Here is a 21,961-nt window from a genome sequence, read left to right on the forward strand (position 1 = left end):
TTACTGTCTCCTTTAACAATCACACACTGACCCCTAGAGTTACTGTCTCCTTTAATATCACACACTGACCCCTAGAGTTACTGTCTCCTTTAATATCACACACTGACCCCAAGAGTTACTGTCTCCTTTAACAATCACACACTGACCCCAAGAGTTACTGTCTCCTTTAACATCACACACTGATCCCTCGTGTTACTGTCTCCTTTAACAATCAAACACTGACATCTAGAGTTATTGTCTCCTTTAACAATCACACACTGACCCCAAGAGTTACTGTCTCCTTTAACAATCACGCACTGACCCCAAGAGTTACTGTCTCCTTTAATATCACACACTGACCCCAAGAGTCACTGTCTCCTTTAACAATCACACACTGACCCCAAGAGTTACTGTCTCCTTTAACAATCACACACTGACCCCAAGTGTCACTGTCTCCTTTAACAATCACACACTGACCCCAAGAGTCACTGTCTCCTTTAACAATCACACACTGACCCCGAGAGTCACTGTCTCCTTTAACAATCACACACTGACCCCTAGAGTCACTGTCTCCTTTAACAATCACACACTGACCCCAAGAGTCACTGTCTCCATTAATATCACACACTGACCCCAAGAGTTAATGTCTCCTTTAATATCACACACTGACCCCGAGAGTCACTGTCTCCTTTAACAATCACACACTGACCCCTGGAGTTGCTGTCTCCTTTAACAATCACACACTGACCCCCAGAGTCACTGTCTCCTTTAATATCACACACTCACGCCTGGAGACACTGTCTCCTTTAACAATCACACACTGACCCCGAGAGTTACTGTCTCCTTTAACAATCACGCACTGACCCCGAGAGTCACTGTCTCCTTTAATATCACACACTGACCCCTAGAGTTACTGTCTCCTTTAATATCACACACTGACCCCGAGAGTTAATGTCTCCTTTAATATCACACACTGACCACTAGAGTTACTGTCTCCTTCAACAATCACACACTGACCACTAGAGTTACTGTCTCCTTTAATATCACACACTGACCCCTAGAGTTACTGTCTCCTTTAATATCACACACTGACCCCTAGAGTTACTGTCTCCTTTCATATCACACACTGACCACTAGAGTTACTGTCTCCTTTAATATCACACACTGACCCCTAGAGTTACTGTCTCCTTTAATATCACACACTGACCCCAAGAGTCACTGTCTCCTTTCATATCACACACTGACCCCTCGAGTTAATGTCTCCTTTAATATCACACACTGACCCCTGGAGTTACTGTCTCCTTTAATATCACACACTGACCCCTGGAGTTACTGTCTCCTTTAACAATCACACACTGACCCCTAGAGTTACTGTCTCCTTTAATATCACACACTGACCCCGAGAGTCAGTGTCTCCTTTAATATCACACACTGATCCCGAGAGTTACTGTCTCCTTCAATATCACACACTGACCCCTAGAGTTACTGTCTCCTTTAACAATCACACACTGAACCCGAGAGTTACTGTCTCCTTTTACAATCACACACTGACCCCTAGAGTTACTGTCTCCTTTAACAATCACACACTGACCCCTAGAGTTACTGTCTCCTTCAACAATCACACACTGACCCCTGTAGTTACTGACTCCTTTAACAATCACACACTGACCCCGAGAGTTACTGTCTCCTTTTACAATCACACACTGACCCCGAGAGTTACTGTCTCCTTTAACAATCACACACTGACCACCAGAGTTATTGTCTCCATTAACAATTACACACTGACCCCGTGAGTTACTGTCTCCTTTAACATCACACACTGACCCCAAGAGTTACTGTCTCCTTTAATATCACACACTGACCCCAAGAGTTACTGTCTCCTTTAATATCACACACTGACCCCAAGAGTTACTGTCTCCATTAACAATTACACACTGACCCCGTGAGTTACTGTCTCCTTTAACAATCACACACTGACACCTAGAGTTACTGTCTCCTTTAATATCACACACTGACCCCAAGAGTTACTGTCTCCTTTAATATCACACACTGACCCCTAGAGTTACTGTCTCCTTTAACAATCACACACTGACCCCAAGAGTTACTGTCTCCTTTAACATCACACACTGATCCCTCGTGTTACTGTCTCCTTTAACAATCAAACACTGACATCTAGAGTTATTGTCTCCTTTAACAATCACACACTGACCCCAAGAGTTACTGTCTCCTTTAACAATCACGCACTGACCCCAAGAGTTACTGTCTCCTTTAATATCACACACTGACCCCAAGAGTCACTGTCTCCTTTAACAATCACACACTGACCCCAAGAGTTACTGTCTCCTTTAACAATCACACACTGACCCCAAGTGTCACTGTCTCCTTTAACAATCACACACTGACCCCAAGAGTCACTGTCTCCTTTAACAATCACACACTGACCCCGAGAGTCACTGTCTCCTTTAACAATCACACACTGACCCCTCGAGTCACTGTCTCCTTTAACAATCACACACTGACCCCAAGAGTCACTGTCTCCATTAATATCACACACTGACCCCAAGAGTCACTGTCTCCTTTAACAATCACACACTGACCCCTGGAGTTGCTGTCTCCTTTAACAATCACACACTGACCCCGAGAGTCACTGTCTCCTTTAATATCACACACTCACGCCTAGAGACACTGTCTCCTTTAACAATCACACACTGACCCCGAGAGTCAGTGTCTCCATTAATATCACACACTGACCCCTGGAGTTACTGTCTCCTTTAACATCACACACTGACCCCTAGAGTTACTGTCTCCTTTAACAATCACACACTGACCCCTAGAGTCACTGTCTCCTTTAACAATCACACACTGACCCCTGGAGTTCCTGTCTCCTTTAACAATCACACACTGACCCCTAGAGTCACTGTCTCCTTTAATATCACACACTGACGCCAAGAGTCACTGTCTCCTTTAACAATCACGCACTGACCCCGAGAGTTACTGTCTCCTTTAACAATCACGCACTGACCCCGAGAGTCACTGTCTCCTTTAATATCACACACTGACCCCTAGAGTTACTGTCTCCTTTAATATCACACACTGACCCCGAGAGTTAATGTCTCCTTTAATATCACACACTGACCACTAGAGTTACTGTCTCCTTCAACAATCACACACTGACCACTAGAGTTACTGTCTCCTTTAATATCACACACTGACCCCTAGAGTTACTGTCTCCTTTAATATCACACACTGACCCCTAGAGTTACTGTCTCCTTTAATATCACACACTGACCCCTAGAGTTACTGTCTCCTTTCATATCACACACTGACCCCTAGAGTTACTGTCTCCTTTAATATCACACACTGACCCCTAGAGTTACTGTCTCCTTTAATATCACACACTGACCCCTAGAGTTACTGTCTCCTTTAATATCACACACTGACCCCTAGAGTTACTGTCTCCTTTCATATCACACACTGACCACTAGAGTTACTGTCTCCTTTAATATCACACACTGACCCCTAGAGTTACTGTCTCCTTTAATATCACACACTGACCCCAAGAGTCACTGTCTCCTTTCATATCACACACTGACCCCTCGAGTTAATGTCTCCTTTAATATCACACACTGACCCCTGGAGTTACTGTCTCCATTAATATCACACACTGTCCCCTGGAGTTACTGTCTCCATTAATATCACACACTGACCCCGAGAGTTCCTGTCTCCTTTAACAATCACAAACTGACCCGAGAGTCAATGTCTCCTTTAATATCACACACTGACCCCTAGAGTTACTGTCTCCGTTAAGAATCACACACTGAACCCAAGAGTTACTGTCTCCTTCAACATCACACACTGATCCCTCGTGTTACTGTCTCCTTTAACACTCAAACACTGACATCTAGAGTTATTGTCTCCTTTAACAATCACACACTGACCCCGAGAGTCACTGTCTCCTTTAACAATCACACACTGACCCCTAGAGTCACTGTCTCCTTTAACAATCACACACTGACGGCAAGAGGCACTGTCTCCTTTAATATCACACACTGACCCCGAGAGTTACTGTCTCCTTTAACAATCACACACTGACCCCAAGAGTCACTGTCTCCATTAATATCACACACTGACCCCAAGAGTTCCTGTCTCCTTTAATATCACACACTGACCCCAAGAGTTACTGTCTCCTTTAACAATCACACACTGACCCCGAGAGTCACTGTCTCCTTTAACAATCACGCACTGACCCCGAGAGTCACTGTCTCCTTTAACAATCACACACTGACCCCAAGAGTCACTGTCTCCTTTAACAATGAGACACTGACCCCAAGAGTCACTGTCTCCTTTAACAATGAGACACTGACCCCGAGAGTCACTGTCTCCTTTAACAATAACACACTGACCCCGAGAGTCACTGTCTCCTTTAACAATCACACACTGACCCCGAGAGTCACTGTTTCCTTTAACAATCACACACTGACCCCGAGAGTCACTGTCTCCTTTAACAATCACACACTGACCCCGAGAGTCACTGTCTCCTTTAACAATCACACACTGACGCCAAGAGTTACTGTCTCCTTTAACAATCACACACTGAGCCCGAGAGACACTGTCTCCTTTAATATCACACACTGACGCCAAGAGTCACTGTCTCCTTTAATATCACACACTGACGCCAAGAGTCACTGTCTCCTTTAACAATCACACACTGAACCCGAGAGTCACTGTCTCCTTTAACAATCACGCACTGACCCCGAGAGTCACTGTCTCCTTTAATATCACACACTGAAGCCTAGAGTTACTGTCTCCTTTAATATCACACACTGACCACGAGGGTTACTGTCTCCTTTAATATCACACACTGACCCCGAGAGTTAATGTCTCCTTTAATATCACGCACTGACCACTAGAGTTACTGTCTCCTTTAACAATCACACACTGACCACTCGAGTTACTGTCTCCTTTAATATCACACACTGACCCCTAGAGTTACTGTCTCCTTTAATATCACACACTGACCCCGAGAGTTACTGTCTCCTTTAATATCACACACTGACCCCTAGAGTCACTGTCTCCTTTAATATCACACACTGACCCCGAGAGTCACTGTCTCCTTTAACAATCACACACTGACCCCTGGAGTTACTGTCTCCTTTAACAATGAGACACTGACCCCTGGAGTTACTGTCTCCTTCAAAAATCACACACTGACCCCGAGAGTCAGTGTCTCCTTTAATATCACACACTGACCCCAAGAGTTACTGTCTCCTTTGACAATCACACACTGACCCCTCGAGTTACTGTCTCCTTTAATTTCACACACTGACCCCTGGAGTTACTGTCTCCTTTAACAATCACACACTGACCCCGAGAGTCAGTGTCTCCTTTAAAAAACACACACTGATCCCTGGAGTTACTGTCTCCTTTAATATCACACACTGACCCCTGGAGTTACTGTCTCATTTAACAATCACACACTGACCCCTAGAGTTACTGTCTCCTTTTACAATCACACACTGACCCCTAGAGTTACTGTCTCCTTTAATATCACACACTGACCCCAAGAGTTACTGTCTCCTTTAACAATCACACACTGACCCCGAGAGTCACTGTCTCCTTTAATATCACACACTGAACCCTAGAGTTACTGTCTCCTTTAACAATCACACACTGACCCCGAGAGTTACTGTCTCCTTTAACATCATACACTGATCCCGAGACTTACTGTCTCCTTTAACAATCACAGACTGACCCCTCGAGTTACTGTCTCCTTCAATATCACACACTGACACCTCGAGTTACTGTCTCCTTTAACAATCACACACTGACCCCGAGAGCTACTGTCTCCTTTAATATCACACACTGACCCCAAGAGTTACTGTCTCCTTTAATATCACACACTGACCCCTGGAGTTACTGTCTCCTTTAATATCACACACTGACCCCTGGAGTTACTGTCTCCTTTAATATCACACACTGACCCCTAGAGTTACTGTCTCCTTTAATATCACACACTGACCCCAAGAGTTACTGTCTCCTTTAATATCACACACTGACCCCTGGAGTTACTGTCTCCTTTGATATCACACACTGACCCCTGGAGTTACTGTCTCCTTTAACAATCACACACTGACCCCTAGAGTTACTGTCTCCTTTAATATCACACACTGACCCCGAGAGTCACTGTCTCCTTTAATATCACACACTGACCCCTAGAGTTACTGTCTCCTTTAATATCACACACTGACCCCTCGAGTTACTGTCTCCTTTTACAATCACACACTGACCCCTAGAGTTACTGTCTCCTTTAATATCACACACTGACCCCTGGAGTTACTGTCTCCTTTAACAATCACACACTGACCCCTAGAGTTACTGTCTCCTTTAACAATCACACACTGAACCCGAGAGTTACTGACTCCTTTAACAATTACACACTGACCCCGTGAGTTACTGTCTCCTTTAACATCACACACTGACCCCAAGAGTTACTGTCTCCTTTAATATCACACACTGACCCCAAGAGTCACTGTCTCCTTTAACAATTACACACTGACCCCGTGAGTTACTGTCTCCTTTAATATCACACACTGACCCCGAGAGTTACTGTCTCCATTAACAATCACACACTGACCCCTAGAGTTACTGTCTCCTTTAATATCACACACTGACCCCTAGAGTTACTGTCTCCTTTAATATCACACACTGACCCCAAGAGTTACTGTCTCCTTTAACAATCACACACTGACCCCTAGAGTTACTGTCTCCTTTAATATCACACACTGACCCCAAGAGTTACTGTCTCCTTTAACAATCACACACTGACCCCTAGAGTTACTGTCTCCTTTAATATCACACACTGACCCCTAGAGTTACTGTCTCCTTTAATATCACACACTGACCCCTAGACTTACTGTCTCCTTTAATATCACACACTGACCCCTCGAGTTACTGTCTCCTTTAACATCACACACTGACCCCTAGAATCACTGTCTCCTTTAACATCACAAACTGACCCCTAGAGTTACTGTCCCCTTTAATATCACACACTGACCCCTCGAGTTACTGTCTCGTTTAACATCACACACTGACCCCTAGAGTTACTGTCTCCTTTAATATCACACACTGACCCCGTGAGTTACTGTCTCCTTTAATATCACACACTGACCCCAAGAGTTACTGTCTCCTTTAATATCACACACTGACCCCAAGAGTTACTGTCTCCTTTAATATCACACACTGACCCCTGGAGTTACTGTCTCCTTTAACAATCACACACTGACCCCTAGAGTTACTGTCTCCTTTAATATCACACACTGACCCCTCGAGTTACTGTCTCCTTTAACAATCACACACTGACCCCTAGAGTTACTGTCTCCTTTAATATCACACACTGACCCCTAGAGTTACTGTCTCCTTTTATATCACACACTGACCCCAAGAGTTACTGTCTCCTTTAATATCACACACTGACCCCGAGAGTTACTGTCTCCTTTAATATCACACACTGACCCCTAGAGTTACTGTCTCCTTTAATATCACACACTGACCCCGTGAGTTACTGTCTCCTTTAATATCACACACTGACCCCAAGAGTTACTGTCTCCTTTAACAATCACACACTGACCCCTAGAGTTACTGTCTCCTTTAATATCACACACTGACCCCAAGAGTTACTGTCTCCTTTAATATCACACACTGACCCCTCGAGTTACTGTCTCCTTTAATATCACACACTGACCCCAAGAGTTACTGTCTCCTTTAACAATCACACACTGACCCCTAGAGTTACTGTCTCCTTTAATATCACACACTGACCCCAAGAGTTACTGTCTCCTTTAATATCACACACTGACCCCTGGAGTTACTGTCTCCTTTAATATCACACACTGACCCCTGGAGTTACTGTCTCCTTTAACAATCACACACTGACCCCTAGAGTTACTGTCTCCTTTAATATCACACACTGACCCCGAGAGTCACTGTCTCCTTTAATATCACACACTGACCCCTAGAGTTACTGTCTCCTTTAATATCACACACTGACCCCTAGAGTTACTGTCTCCTTTTACAATCACACACTGACCCCTAGAGTTACTGTCTCCTTTAATATCACACACTGACCCCTAGAGTCAGTGTCTCCTTTAATATCACACACTGATCCCGAGAGTTACTGTCTCCTTTAATATCACACACTGACCCCTGGAGTTACTGTCTCCTTTAACAATCACACACTGACCCCTAGAGTTACTGTCTCCTTTAACAATCACACACTGAACCCGAGAGTTACTGTCTCCTTTTACAATCACACACTGACCCCTAGAGTTACTGTCTCCTTTAACAATCACACACTGACCCCTAGAGTTACTGTCTCCTTTAACAATCACACACTGACCCCTGTAGTTACTGACTCCTTTAACAATCACACACTGACCCTGAGCGTCACTGTCGCCTTTAACAATTACACACTGACCCCGTGAGTTACTGTCTCCTTTAACATCACACACTGACCCCAAGATTTACTGTCTCCTTTAATATCACACACTGACCCCAAGAGTCACTGTCTCCTTTAACAATTACACACTGACCCCGTGAGTTACTGTCTCCTTTAATATCACACACTGACCCCTAGAGTTACTGTCTCCTTTAACAATCACACACTGACCCCTAGAGTTACTGTCTCCTTTAATATCACACACTGACCCCTAGAGTTACTGTCTCCTTTAATATCACACACTGACCCCAAGAGTTACTGTCTCCTTTAACAATCACACACTGACCCCTAGAGTTACTGTCTCCTTTAATATCACACACTGACCCCAAGAGTTACTGTCTCCTTTAACAATCACACACTGACCCCTAGAGTTACTGTCTCCTTTAATATCACACACTGACCCCTTGAGTTACTGTCTCCTTTAATATCACACACTGACCCCTAGAGTTACTGTCTCCTTTAATATCACACACTGACCCCTAGAGTTACTGTCTCCTTTAACATCACACACTGACCCCTAGAGTCACTGTCTCCTTTAACATCACACACTGACCCCTAGAGTTACTGTCTCCTTTAATATCACACACTGACCCCTCGAGTTACTGTCTCCTTTAACATCACACACTGACCCCTAGAGTTACTGTCTCCTTTAATATCACACACTGACCCCGTGAGTTACTGTCTCCTTTAATATCACACACTGACCCCAAGAGTTACTGTCTCCTTTAATATCACACACTGACCCCAAGAGTTACTGTCTCCTTTAATATCACACACTGACCCCTAGAGTTACTGTCTCCTTTAATATCACACACTGACCCCAAGAGTTACTGTCTCCTTTAATATCACACACTGACCCCGAGAGTTACTGTCTCCTTTAATATCACACACTGACCCCTGGAGTTACTGTCTCCTTTAACATCACACACTGACCCCTAGAGTCACTGTCTCCTTTAACATCACACACTGACCCCTAGAGTTACTGTCTCCTTTATTATCACACACTGACCCCTCGAGTTACTGTCTCCTTTAATATCACACACTGACCCCTAGAGTTACTGTCTCCTTTAATATCACACACTGACCCCAAGAGTTACTGTCTCCTTTAATATCACACACTGACCCCAAGAGTTACTGTCTCCTTTAATATCACACACTGACCCCTAGAGTTACTGTCTCCTTTAATATCACACACTGACCCCTAGACTTACTGTCTCCTTTAATATCACACACTGACCCCTCGAGTTACTGTCTCCTTTAACATCACACACTGACCCCTAGAGTCACTGTCTCCTTTAACATCACAAACTGACCCCTAGAGTTACTGTCCCCTTTAATATCACACACTGACCCCTCGAGTTACTGTCTCGTTTAACATCACACACTGACCCCTAGAGTTACTGTCTCCTTTAATATCACACACTGACCCCGTGAGTTACTGTCTCCTTTAATATCACACACTGACCCCAAGAGTTACTGTCTCCTTTAACAATCACACACTGACCCCTAGAGTTACTGTCTCCTTTAATATCACACACTGACCCCTAGAGTCACTGTCTCCTTTAACATCACACACTGACCCCTAGAGTTACTGTCTCCTTTATTATCACACACTGACCCCTCGAGTTACTGTCTCGTTTAACATCACACACTGACCCCTAGAGTTACTGTCTCCTTTAATATCACACACTGACCCCAAGAGTTACTGTCTCCTTTAATATCACACACTGACCCCAAGAGTTACTGTCTCCTTTAATATCACACACTGACCCCTAGAGTTACTGTCTCCTTTAATATCACACACTGACCCCAAGAGTTACTGTCTCCATTAACAATTACACACTGACCCCGTGAGTTACTGTCTCCTTTAATATCACACACTGACCCCAAGAGTTACTGTCTCCTTTAACAATCACACACTGACCCCTAGAGTTACTGTCTCCTTTAATATCACACACTGACCCCTAGAGTTACTGTCTCCTTTAATATCACACACTGACCCCTAGAGTTACTGTCTCCTTTAATATCACACACTGACCCCTAGAGTTACTGTCTCCTTTAATATCACACACTGACCCCAAGAGTTACTGTCTCCTTTAACAATCACACACTGACCCCTAGAGTTACTGTCTCCTTTAATATCACACACTGACCCCTAGAGTTACCGTCTCCTTTAATATCACACACTGACCCCTAGAGTTACTGTCTCCTTTAACATCACACACTGACCCCTAGAGTCACTGTCTCCTTTAACATCACACACTGACCCCTAGAGTTACTGTCTCCTTTAATATCACACACTGACCCCGAGAGTTACTGTCTCCTTTAACATCACACACTGACCCCTAGAGTTACTGTCTCCTTTAATATCACACACTGACCCCTAGAGTTACTGTCTCCTTTAATATCACACACTGACCCCTAGAGTTACTGTCTCCTTTAACATCACACACTGACCCCTAGAGTTACTGTCTCCTTTAATATCACACACTGACCCCTAGAGTTACTGTCTCCTTTAACATCACACACTGACCCCGAGAGTTACTGTCTCCTTTAACATCACACACTGACCCCTAAGTTCACTCTCTCCTTTAACGGGACGTCCCGTTGACTTGGCCTCCTGCTCCCCTCACCCGCTGGAGTCCCCAACTCACCGTTCTTGTCCCGCAGTGTCCCACAGCTGGAGAGCGATGTGTCTGTTCTCCACCCTCAGGGTCTTCACTCGATAGTCTATCCCTGCAGTATTGGAGGGACAGATCAGTCATGCGCAGTGTCAGCACCTTCACCAAAGGAACATTGCACCAGTCTCATTGTGAGGTCCAAAGCTGTTTGTCTGCTACAGTTTTGGACCTCAAGGGGATGGGCCGCTATTGACCAGCTCAAGCCTGGCCCACACCGATGGCTGGCTGTTGTTTGGCCATGGACCAGATCAGGGAGCTGCCCTCAGACAGCATCGCCCTGAAATGTCTGCCGTGGTTCAGTGGGTCGTACTCTCCTCATTGAGTCAGAAGGTTGTGGTTTCAAGTCGCACTCCAGAGCCCACATTCAGGCTGACACTGCAGTGCACTACTGAGGGAGTGCTGCACTGTCGGAGGTGCCGTCTTTCAGATGGGACATTAAACTGAGGCCCTGTCTGCCCTCTATCGTGGATTTAAAAGATCCCATCAAACTATTCGAAGAAGGGCAGGGGAATTCTCCACAGTGTCCTGGCCAATATTTTTCCCTCAACCAACATCACTCAAAACAGATTTATCACATTGCTGTTTGTGGGATCTTGCTGTGCGCAATTGGCTGCTGTGTTTCCTACATTACAACAGTGACTTCACTTCAAAAATACTTCATTGGCTGTAAAGCGCTTTGAGACGACCTGAGGTGGTGAAAGGCACTGTATAAATACAAGTCCTTCTTTCTCTCTTCTTTCACTGGAGTCCGATATCTTGGGGAGCTCCATCTGAGAGCAGTGTGTGTAAAGAAAGAATTTACATTGATAGCACCTTACACCTTCTCAGGGTATCTCAAAGTGATTCACAGACAATGAAATATTTTTGAAGTGCAGTGACTGTTCGTAGGCAAACACGTCAGCAGATTTGTGCACAGCAAGAGCCCACAAACAGTAAATGACACATCCGACCAGGTCACCTGTGTTGGGTGTTGGTTGAAGGAGGACACACTGCGGGCAATTCGTTCCTTGTCTTCAAACAGCGCCAATGTAGATAGGGCCTCGGTTTAAAATCTCATCGTAAAGGAGGCCCCTCCGACAGTGCAGCACTCCCTCAAATCCTGGAATGGATACACAATTTAACACTGACAGACTCACAGGCCAGAGTGATACCTGCTCAGCTAAACTGACAGGCGAGTGTCTGATTCACTACACCGTTATATACAGTGTCTGATTCACTCCCCGTTATATACAGTGTCTGATTCACTCCCCATTATATACAGTGTCTGATTCACTCCCCATTATATACAGTGTCTGATTCACTCCCCATTATACACAGTGTCTGATTCACTCCCCATTATACACAGTGTCTGATTCACTCCCCATTATATACAGTGTCTGATTCACTCCCCATTATATACAGTGTCTGATTCACTCCCCGTTATATACAGTGTCTGATTCACTCCCCATTATATACAGTGTCTGATTCACTCCCCGTTATATACAGTGTCTGATTCACTCCCCATTATATACAGTGTCTGATTCACTCCCCATTATATACAGTGTCTGATTCACTCCCCATTATATACAGTGTCTGATTCACTCCCCATTATATACAGTGTCTGATTCACTCCCCATTACATACAGTGTCTGATTCACTCCCCATTCTATACAGTGTCTGATTCACTCCCCGTTATATACAGTGTCTGATTCACTCCCCATTATATACAGTGTCTGATTCACTCTCCATTATATGCAGTGTCTGATTCACTCCCCATTATATACAGTGTCTGATTCACTCCCCATTATATGCAGTGTCTGATTCACTCTCCATTATATACAGTGTCTGATTCACTCCCCATTATATACAGTGTCTGATTCACTCCCCATTATATACAGTGTCTGATTCACTCCCCATTATATACAGTGTCTGATTCACTCCCCATTACATACAGTGTCTGATTCACTCCCCATTATATACAGTGTCTGATTCACTCCCCGTTATATACAGTGTCTGATTCACTCCCCATTATATACAGTGTCTGATTCACTCTCCATTATATGCAGTGTCTGATTCACTCCCCATTATATACAGTGTCTGATTCACTCCCCATTATATGCAGTGTCTGATTCACTCTCCATTATATACAGTGTCTGATTCACTCCCCGTTATATACAGTGTCTGATTCACTCCCCATTATATACAGTGTCTGATTCACTCCCCATTATATGCAGTGTCTGATTCACTCCCCATTATATACAGTGTCTGATTCACTCCCCATTATATACAGTGTCTGATTCACTCTCCATTATATACAGTGTCTGATTCACTCCCCGTTATATACAGTGTCTGATTCACTCCCCATTATATACAGTGTCTGATTCACTCCCCATTATATGCAGTGTCTGATTCACTCCCCATTATATACAGTGTCTGATTCACTCCCCATTATATACAGTGTCTGATTCACTCCCCGTTATATACAGTGTCTGATTCACTCCCCATTATATACAGTGTCTGATTCACTCCCCATTATATACAGTGTCTGATTCACTCCCCATTATATACAGTGTCTGATTCACTCCCCATTATATGCAGTGTCTGATTCACTCCCCATTATATACAGTGTCTGATTCACTCCCCGTTATATACAGTGTCTGATTCACTCCCCATTATATACAGTGTCTGATTCACTCCCCGTTATATACAGTGTCTGATTCACTCCCCATTATATGCAGTGTCTGATTCACTCCCCATTATATACAGTGTCTGATTCACTCCCCGTTACATACAGTGTCTGATTCACTCCCCATTATATACAGTGTCTGATTCACTCCCCATTATATGCAGTGTCTGATTCACTCCCCATTATATACAGTGTCTGATTCACTCCCCATTATATACAGTGTCTGATTCACTCCCCATTATATGCAGTGTCTGATTCACTCCCCATTATATACAGTGTCTGATTCACTCCCCATTATATACAGTGTCTGATTCACTCCCCGTTACATACAGTGTCTGATTCACTCCCCATTATATACAGTGTCTGATTCACTCCCCATTATATACAGTGTCTGATTCACTCCCCATTATATACAGTGTCTGATTCACTCCCCGTTACATACAGTGTCTGATTCACTCCCCATTATATACAGTGTCTGATTCACTCCCCATTATATACAGTGTCTGATTCACTCCCCATTATATGCAGTGTCTGATTCACTCCCCATTATATACAGTGTCTGATTCACTCCCCATTATATACAGTGTCTGATTCACTCCCCATTATATACAGTGTCTGATTCACTCCCCATTACATACAGTGTCTGATTCACTCCCCATTATATACAGTGTCTGATTCACTCCCCATTATATACAGTGTCTGATTCACTCCCCATTATATGCAGTGTCTGATTCACTCCCCATTATATACAGTGTCTGATTCACTCCCCATTATATGCAGTGTCTGATTCACTCCCCATTATATACAGTGTCTGATTCACTCCCCATTATATACAGTGTCTGATTCACTCCCCATTATATACAGTGTCTGATTCACTCCCCATTACATACAGTGTCTGATTCACTCCCCATTATATACAGTGTCTGATTCACTCCCCATTATATACAGTGTCTGATTCACTCCCCATTATGTACAGTGTCTGATTCACTCCCCATTATATACAGTGTCTGATTCACTCCCCGTTATATACAGTGTCTGATTCACTCCCCATTATATACAGTGTCTGATTCACTCCCCATTATATGCAGTGTCTGATTCACTCCCCGTTATATACAGTGTCTGATTCACTCCCGATTATATGCAGTGTCTGATTCACTCCCCATTATATACAGTGTCTGATTCACTCCCCGTTATATACAGTGTCTGATTCACTCCCGATTATATACAGTGTCTGATTCACTCCCCATTATATACAGTGTCTGATTCACTCCCCATTATATACAGTGTCTGATTCACTCCCCATTATATACAGTGTCTGATTCACTCCCCGTTATATACAGTGTCTGATTCACTCCCCATTATATACAGTGTCTGATTCACTCCCCATTATATACAGTGTCTGATTCACTCCCCATTATATACAGTGTCTGATTCACTCCCCATTATATACAGTGTCTGATTCACTCCCCATTATATACAGTGTCTGATTCACTCCCCATTATATACAGTGTCTGATTCACTCCCCGTTATATACAGTGTCTGATTCACTCCCGATTATATACAGTGTCTGATTCACTCCCCATTATATACAGTGTCTGATTCACTCCCCATTATATACAGTGTCTGATTCACTCCCCGTTATATACAGTGTCTGATTCACTCCCCGTTATATACAGTGTCTGATTCACTCTCCATTATATACAGTGTCTGATTCACTCCCCGTTATATGCAGTGTCTGATTCACTCCCCGTTATATACAGTGTCTGATTCACTCCCCGTTATATACAGTGTCTGATTCACTCCCCATTATATACAGTGTCTGATTCACTCTCCATTATATACAGTGTCTGATTCACTCCCCGTTATATACAGTGTCTGATTCACTCCCCGTTATATACAGTGTCTGATTCACTCCCCGTTATATACAGTGTCTGATTCACTCCCCATTATATACAGTGTCTGATTCACTCTCCATTATATACAGTGTCTGATTCACTCCCCATTATATACAGTGTCTGATTCACTCTCCATTATATACAGTGTCTGATTCACTCCCCGTTATATACAGTGTCTGATTCACTCCCCATTATATACAGTGTCTGATTCACTCCCCATTATATACAGTGTCTGATTCACTCCCCATTATATACAGTGTCTGATTCACTCCCCGTTATATACAGTGTCTGCTTCACTCCCCATTATATACAGTGTCTGATTCACTCCCCATTATATACAGTGTCTGATTCACTCCCCGTTATATACAGTGTCTGATTCACTCCCCGTTATATACAGTGTCTGATTCACTCCCCATTATATACAGTGTCTGATTCACTCCCCATTATATACAGTGTCTGATTCACTCCCCATTATATACAGTGTCTGATTCACTCCCCGTTATATACAGTGTCTGATTCACTCCCCATTATATACAGTGTCTGATTCACTCCCCATTATATACAGTGTCTGATTCACTCCCCATTATATACAGTGTCTGATTCACTCCCCGTTATATACAGTGTCTGATTCACTCCCCATTATATACAGTGTCTGATTCACTCCCCATTATACAGTGTCTGATTCACTCCCCATTATATACAGTGTCTGATTCACTCCCCATTATATACAGTGTCTGATTCACTCCCCGTTATATACAGTGTCTGATTCACTCCCCATTATATAGTGTCTGATTCACTCCCCATTATATACAGTGTCTGATTCACTCCCCATTATATACAGTGTCTGATTCACTCCCCATTATATACAGTGTCTGATTCACTCCCCATTATATACAGTGTCTGATTCACTCCCCGTTATATACAGTGTCTGATTCACTCCCCATTATACACAGTGTCTGATTCACTCCCCATTATATACAGTGTCTGATTCACTCCCCGTTATATACAGTGTCTGATTCACTCCCCATTATATACAGTGTCTGATTCACTCCCCATTATATACAGTGTCTGATTCACTCCCCATTATATACAGTGTCTGATTCACTCCCCGTTATATACAGTGTCTGATTCACTCCCCATTATATACAGTGTCTGATTCACTCCCCGTTATATACAGTGTCTGATTCACTCCCCGTTATATACAGTGTCTGATTCACTCCCCATTATATACAGTGTCTGATTCACTCCCCATTATATACAGTGTCTGATTCACTCCCCATTATATACAGTGTCTGATTCACTCCCCATTATATACAGTGTCTGATTCACTCTCCATTATATACAGTGTCTGATTCACTCCCCATTATATACAGTGTCTGATTCACTCCCCATTATATACAGTGTCTGATTCACTCCCCATTATATACAGTGTCTGATTCACTCCCCATTATATACAGTGTCTGATTCACTCCCCATTATATACAGTGTCTGATTCACTCCCCATTATATACAGTGTCTGATTCACTCCCCGTTATATACAGTGTCTGATTCACTCCCCGTTATATACAGTGTCTGATTCACTCCCCATTATATACAGTGTCTGATTCACTCCCCATTATATACAGTGTCTGATTCACTCTCCATTATATACAGTGTCTGATTCACTCCCCGTTATATACAGTGTCTGATTCACTCCCCGTTATATACAGTGTCTGATTCACTCCCCGTTATATACAGTGTCTGATTCACTCTCCATTATATACAGTGTCTGATTCACTCTCCATTATATACAGTGTCTGATTCACTCCCCATTATATACAGTGTCTGATTCACTCCCCATTATATACAGTGTCTGATTCACTCCCCATTATATACAGTGTCTGATTCACTCCCCATTATATACAGTGTCTGATTCACTCCCCATTATATACAGTGTCTGATTCACTCCCCATTATATACAGTGTCTGATTCACTCCCCATTATATACAGTGTCTGATTCACTCCCCATTATATACAGTGTCTGATTCACTCCCCGTTATATACAGTGTCTGATTCACTCCCCGTTATATACAGTGTCTGATTCACTCCCCATTATATACAGTGTCTGATTCACTCCCCATTATATACAGTGTCTGATTCACTCTCCATTATATACAGTGTCTGATTCACTCCCCGTTATATACAGTGTCTGATTCACTCCCCATTATATACAGTGTCTGATTCACTCCCCGTTATATACAGTGTCTGATTCACTCCCCATTATATACAGTGTCTGATTCACTCCCCATTATATACAGTGTCTGATTCACTCCCCATTATATACAGTGTCTGATTCACTCCCCATTATATACAGTGTCTGATTCACTCCCCATTATATACAGTGTCTGATTCACTCCCCATTATATACAGTGTCTGATTCACTCCCCATTATATACAGTGTCTGATTCACTCCCCATTATATACAGTGTCTGATTCACTCCCCATTATATACAGTGTCTGATTCACTCCCCATTATATACAGTGTCTGATTCACTCCCCATTATATACAGTGTCTGATTCACTCCCCATTATATACAGTGTCTGATTCACTCCCCGTTATATACTGTGTCTGATTCACTCCCCGTTATATACAGTGTCTGATTCACTCCCCGTTATATACAGTGTCTGATTCACTCCCCGTTATATACAGTGTCTGATTCACTCCCCGTTATATACAGTGTCTGATTCACTCCCCATTATATACAGTGTCTGATTCACTCCCCATTATATACAGTGTCTGATTCACTCCCCATTATATACAGTGTCTGATTCACTCCCCATTATATACAGTGTCTGATTCACTCCCCATTATATACAGTGTCTGATTCACTCCCCGTTATATACAGTGTCTGATTCACTCCCCATTATATACAGTGTCTGATTCACTCCCCGTTATATACAGTGTCTGATTCACTCCCCGTTATATACAGTGTCTGATTCACTCCCCATTATATACAGTGTCTGATTCACTCCCCATTATATACAGTGTCTGATTCACTCCCCGTTATATACAGTGTCTGATTCACTCCCCATTATATAGTGTCTGATTCACTCCCCGTTATATACAGTGTCTGATTCACTCCCCATTATACACAGTGTCTGATTCACTCCCCATTATATACAGTGTCTGATTCACTCCCCATTATATACAGTGTCTGATTCACTCCCCATTATATACAGTGTCTGATTCACTCCCCGTTAGTGTCATCTACTCCCTATTGAGTGTCTGATTCACTCCCTATTATACAACGAAAGGAGGCCATTCGGCCCGTCGAGCCCGTGCCAGCTCTCTGCGAGAGCAATCCAGCTAGTCCCTCTCCCCCGTCCTTTCCCCGTAACTCTGCAAATTTTTTCCCTTCAAATACTTATCCAATTTCCTTTTGAAGGCCATAATTGAATCTGCCTCCACCACCCTTTCAGGCAGCGCGTTCCAGATCCCAACCACTCACTGTGTAAAAAAGTTTTTCCTCATGTCGCCTTTGGTTCTTTTGCCAATCACCTTAAATCTGTGTCCTCTGGTTCTTGACCCTTCTGCCAATGGGAACAGTTTCTCTCTATCTACTCTGTCTGGATCCTTCAGAATTTTGAATACCTCTATCAAATCTCCTTTCAACCTTCTCTGTTCTAAGGAGAACAATCCCAGCTTCTCCAGTCTATCCACGTAACTGAAGTCCCTCATCCCTGGAACCATTCTAGTAAATCTTTTCTGCACCCTCTCTAAGGCCTTCACATCCTTCCTAAAGTGCGGTGCTCAGAATTAGACACAATATTCCAGTTGTGGTCGAACCAGTGTTTTATAAAGGTTCATCATAACTTCCTTGCTTTTGTGCTCTATGCCTCTATTTATAAAGCCCAGGATCCCGTATGCTTTTTTAACCGCTTTCTCAACCTGCCCTGCCACCTTCAATGATTTATGCACATATACCTCCGGGTCTCTCTGTTCCTGCACCCTGTTTAGAATTGTACCATTTAGTTTATATTGCCTCTCCTCGTTCTTCCTGCTAAAATGTATCATTTCGCACTTCTCTGCGTTAAATTTCATCTGCACATTCCACCAGCCTGTCTATGTCAACCAGACTGATTCCTGGGATGACAGGACTGTCGTATGAGGAGAGATTGGGTCAACTCGGCCTGTATTCACTTGAGTTTAGAAGAATGAGAGTGGATCTCATTGAAACATATAAAATTCAGACAGGGCTAGACAGACTGGATGCAGGGAGGAAGTTTCCCCTGGCTTGGGGGTCCAGAACGAGGGGTCACAGTCTCAGGATATGGGGTAGGACATTTAGGACTGAGATGAGGAGAAATTCCTTCACTCATAGGGTGGTGAACCTGTGGAATTCTCTACCACAGAAGGCTGTGGAGGCCAAGTCACTGAATATATTTAAGAAGGAGATAGATAGATTTCTAAACACAAAAGGCATCAAGGGGTATGGGGAGAGAGCGGGAATATGGTATTGAGATAGAGGATCAGCCATGATCATATTGAATAGCGGAGCAGGCTCGAAGGGCCGAATAGCCTACTCCTGCTCCTATTTTCTATGTTTGGAAAATGTGAGGTTATGCACTTTGGCAGGAAAAATCAGAGAGCAAGTTATTTTCTTAATGGCGAGAGACTGGAAAGTACTGCAGTACAAAGGGATCTGGGGGTCCTAGTGCAAGAAAATCAAAAAGTAGGTATGCAGGTGCAGCAGGTGATCAAGAACGCCAACGGAATGTTGGCTTTTATTGCTAGGGGGATAGAATATAAAAACAAGGAGGTATTGCTGCAGTTATATAAGGTATTGGTGAGACCGCACCTGGAATACTGCATACAGTTTTGGTCTCCATACTTAAGAAAAGACATACTTGCTCTCGAGGCAGTACAAAGAAGGTTCACTCGGTTAATCCCGGGGATGAGGGGGCGGACATATGAGGAGAGGTTGAGTAGATTGGGACTCTACTCATTGGAGTTCAGAAGAATGAGAGGCGATCTTATTGAAACATATAAGATTGTGAAGGGTCTTGATCGGGTGGATGCGGTAAGGATGTTCCCAAAGATGGGTGAAACTAGAACTAGGGGGCATAATCTTAGAATAAGGGGCTGCTCTTTCAAAACTGAGATGAGGAGAAACTTCTTCACTCAGAGGGTGGTAGGTCTGTGGAATTTGCTGCCCCAGGAAGCTGTGGAAGCTACATCATTAGATAAATTTAAAACAGAAATAGACAGTTTCCTAGAAGTAAAGGGAATTAGGGGTTATGGGGAGCGGGCAGGAAATTGGACATGAAGCTGAGTTCGGATCGGTCAATGCCCTGTGGGTGGCGGAGAGGTCCCAGGGGCTATGTGGCCGGGTCCTGCTCCGACTTCTTGTGTTCTTTAGATTTGTGGTTGGGATCAGATCAGCCATGATCTTATTGAATGGCGGAGCAGGCTCGAGGGGCCGATTGGCCTACTCCTGCTCCAATTTCTTATGTTCTTATGTTCTTATGTTCTATATCCTCTTGAAGTCTATCACTATCCTCCTCACTGTTTACTACCCTTCCGAGTTTTGTGTCATCTGCAAATTTTGAAATTGTGCCCTGTATACCCAAGTCCAAGGCACTAATATGTATCAAGAAAAGCAGTGGTCCCAGCACCGACCCCTGGGGAACACCACTGTACACCTCCCTCCAGTCCGAAAACAACAACAGTGTATGATTCATTCCTTTGCTCCTCTATCCCATTTAGACTCTTAATATCCAAGCAGTATGAGGCCTCCTTATTTTTCCTACCAACATGCAACACCTCACACTTATCTATATTGAAATTCATTTGCCAATTTCACGCCCATTCTGCAGGTTTATTGATGTCCTCTTGCATTTTGACGCATTCTTCCTTTGTATTAACTACACCCCCCAATTTGGTGTCATCCGCAAATTTTGAGATTGTACTCCCAATTCCAAATCCAAATCCAAATCCAAATCATTGATGTAATGACATAGGAAAGAAAAGGGGTGAGGTCCTGCTGTCAGAGTTTCAGGAGCCAGGGAGGAAGTTAAAAAGCAGGACCTCAAAGCTCGTAATCTCTGGATTACTCCCAGTGCCATGCGCTAGTGAATACAGAAATAGGAAGATAAGGCAGGTTAATGAGTGGCTCGAGACACGGTGCAGGAGGGAGGACTTCACATTCTTGGGGCATTGGGACCAGTTCTAGGGCAGGAAGGTCCTGCTCAAGACGGACGGGTTGCA

General features: G+C 43.5%; 1 protein-coding gene across 1 annotated transcript in view; it reads right to left on the bottom strand.

Moving 5' to 3' along the window:
* LOC137344348 (uncharacterized) overlaps positions 1 to 21,961 on the bottom strand; it is a 187,140-nt gene that overhangs the window by 31,944 nt on the left and 133,235 nt on the right. The window contains exon 43 of the mRNA XM_068007225.1: positions 11,128 to 11,209. Within this exon, the coding sequence (XP_067863326.1) occupies positions 11,128 to 11,209 (82 nt within the window). The remainder of the gene's footprint in view (positions 1 to 11,127; positions 11,210 to 21,961) is intronic.

This window comes from Heptranchias perlo, chromosome 27 (assembly GCF_035084215.1).
Source record: "Heptranchias perlo isolate sHepPer1 chromosome 27, sHepPer1.hap1, whole genome shotgun sequence".
Taxonomy (NCBI): Eukaryota; Metazoa; Chordata; class Chondrichthyes; order Hexanchiformes; family Hexanchidae; genus Heptranchias; species Heptranchias perlo.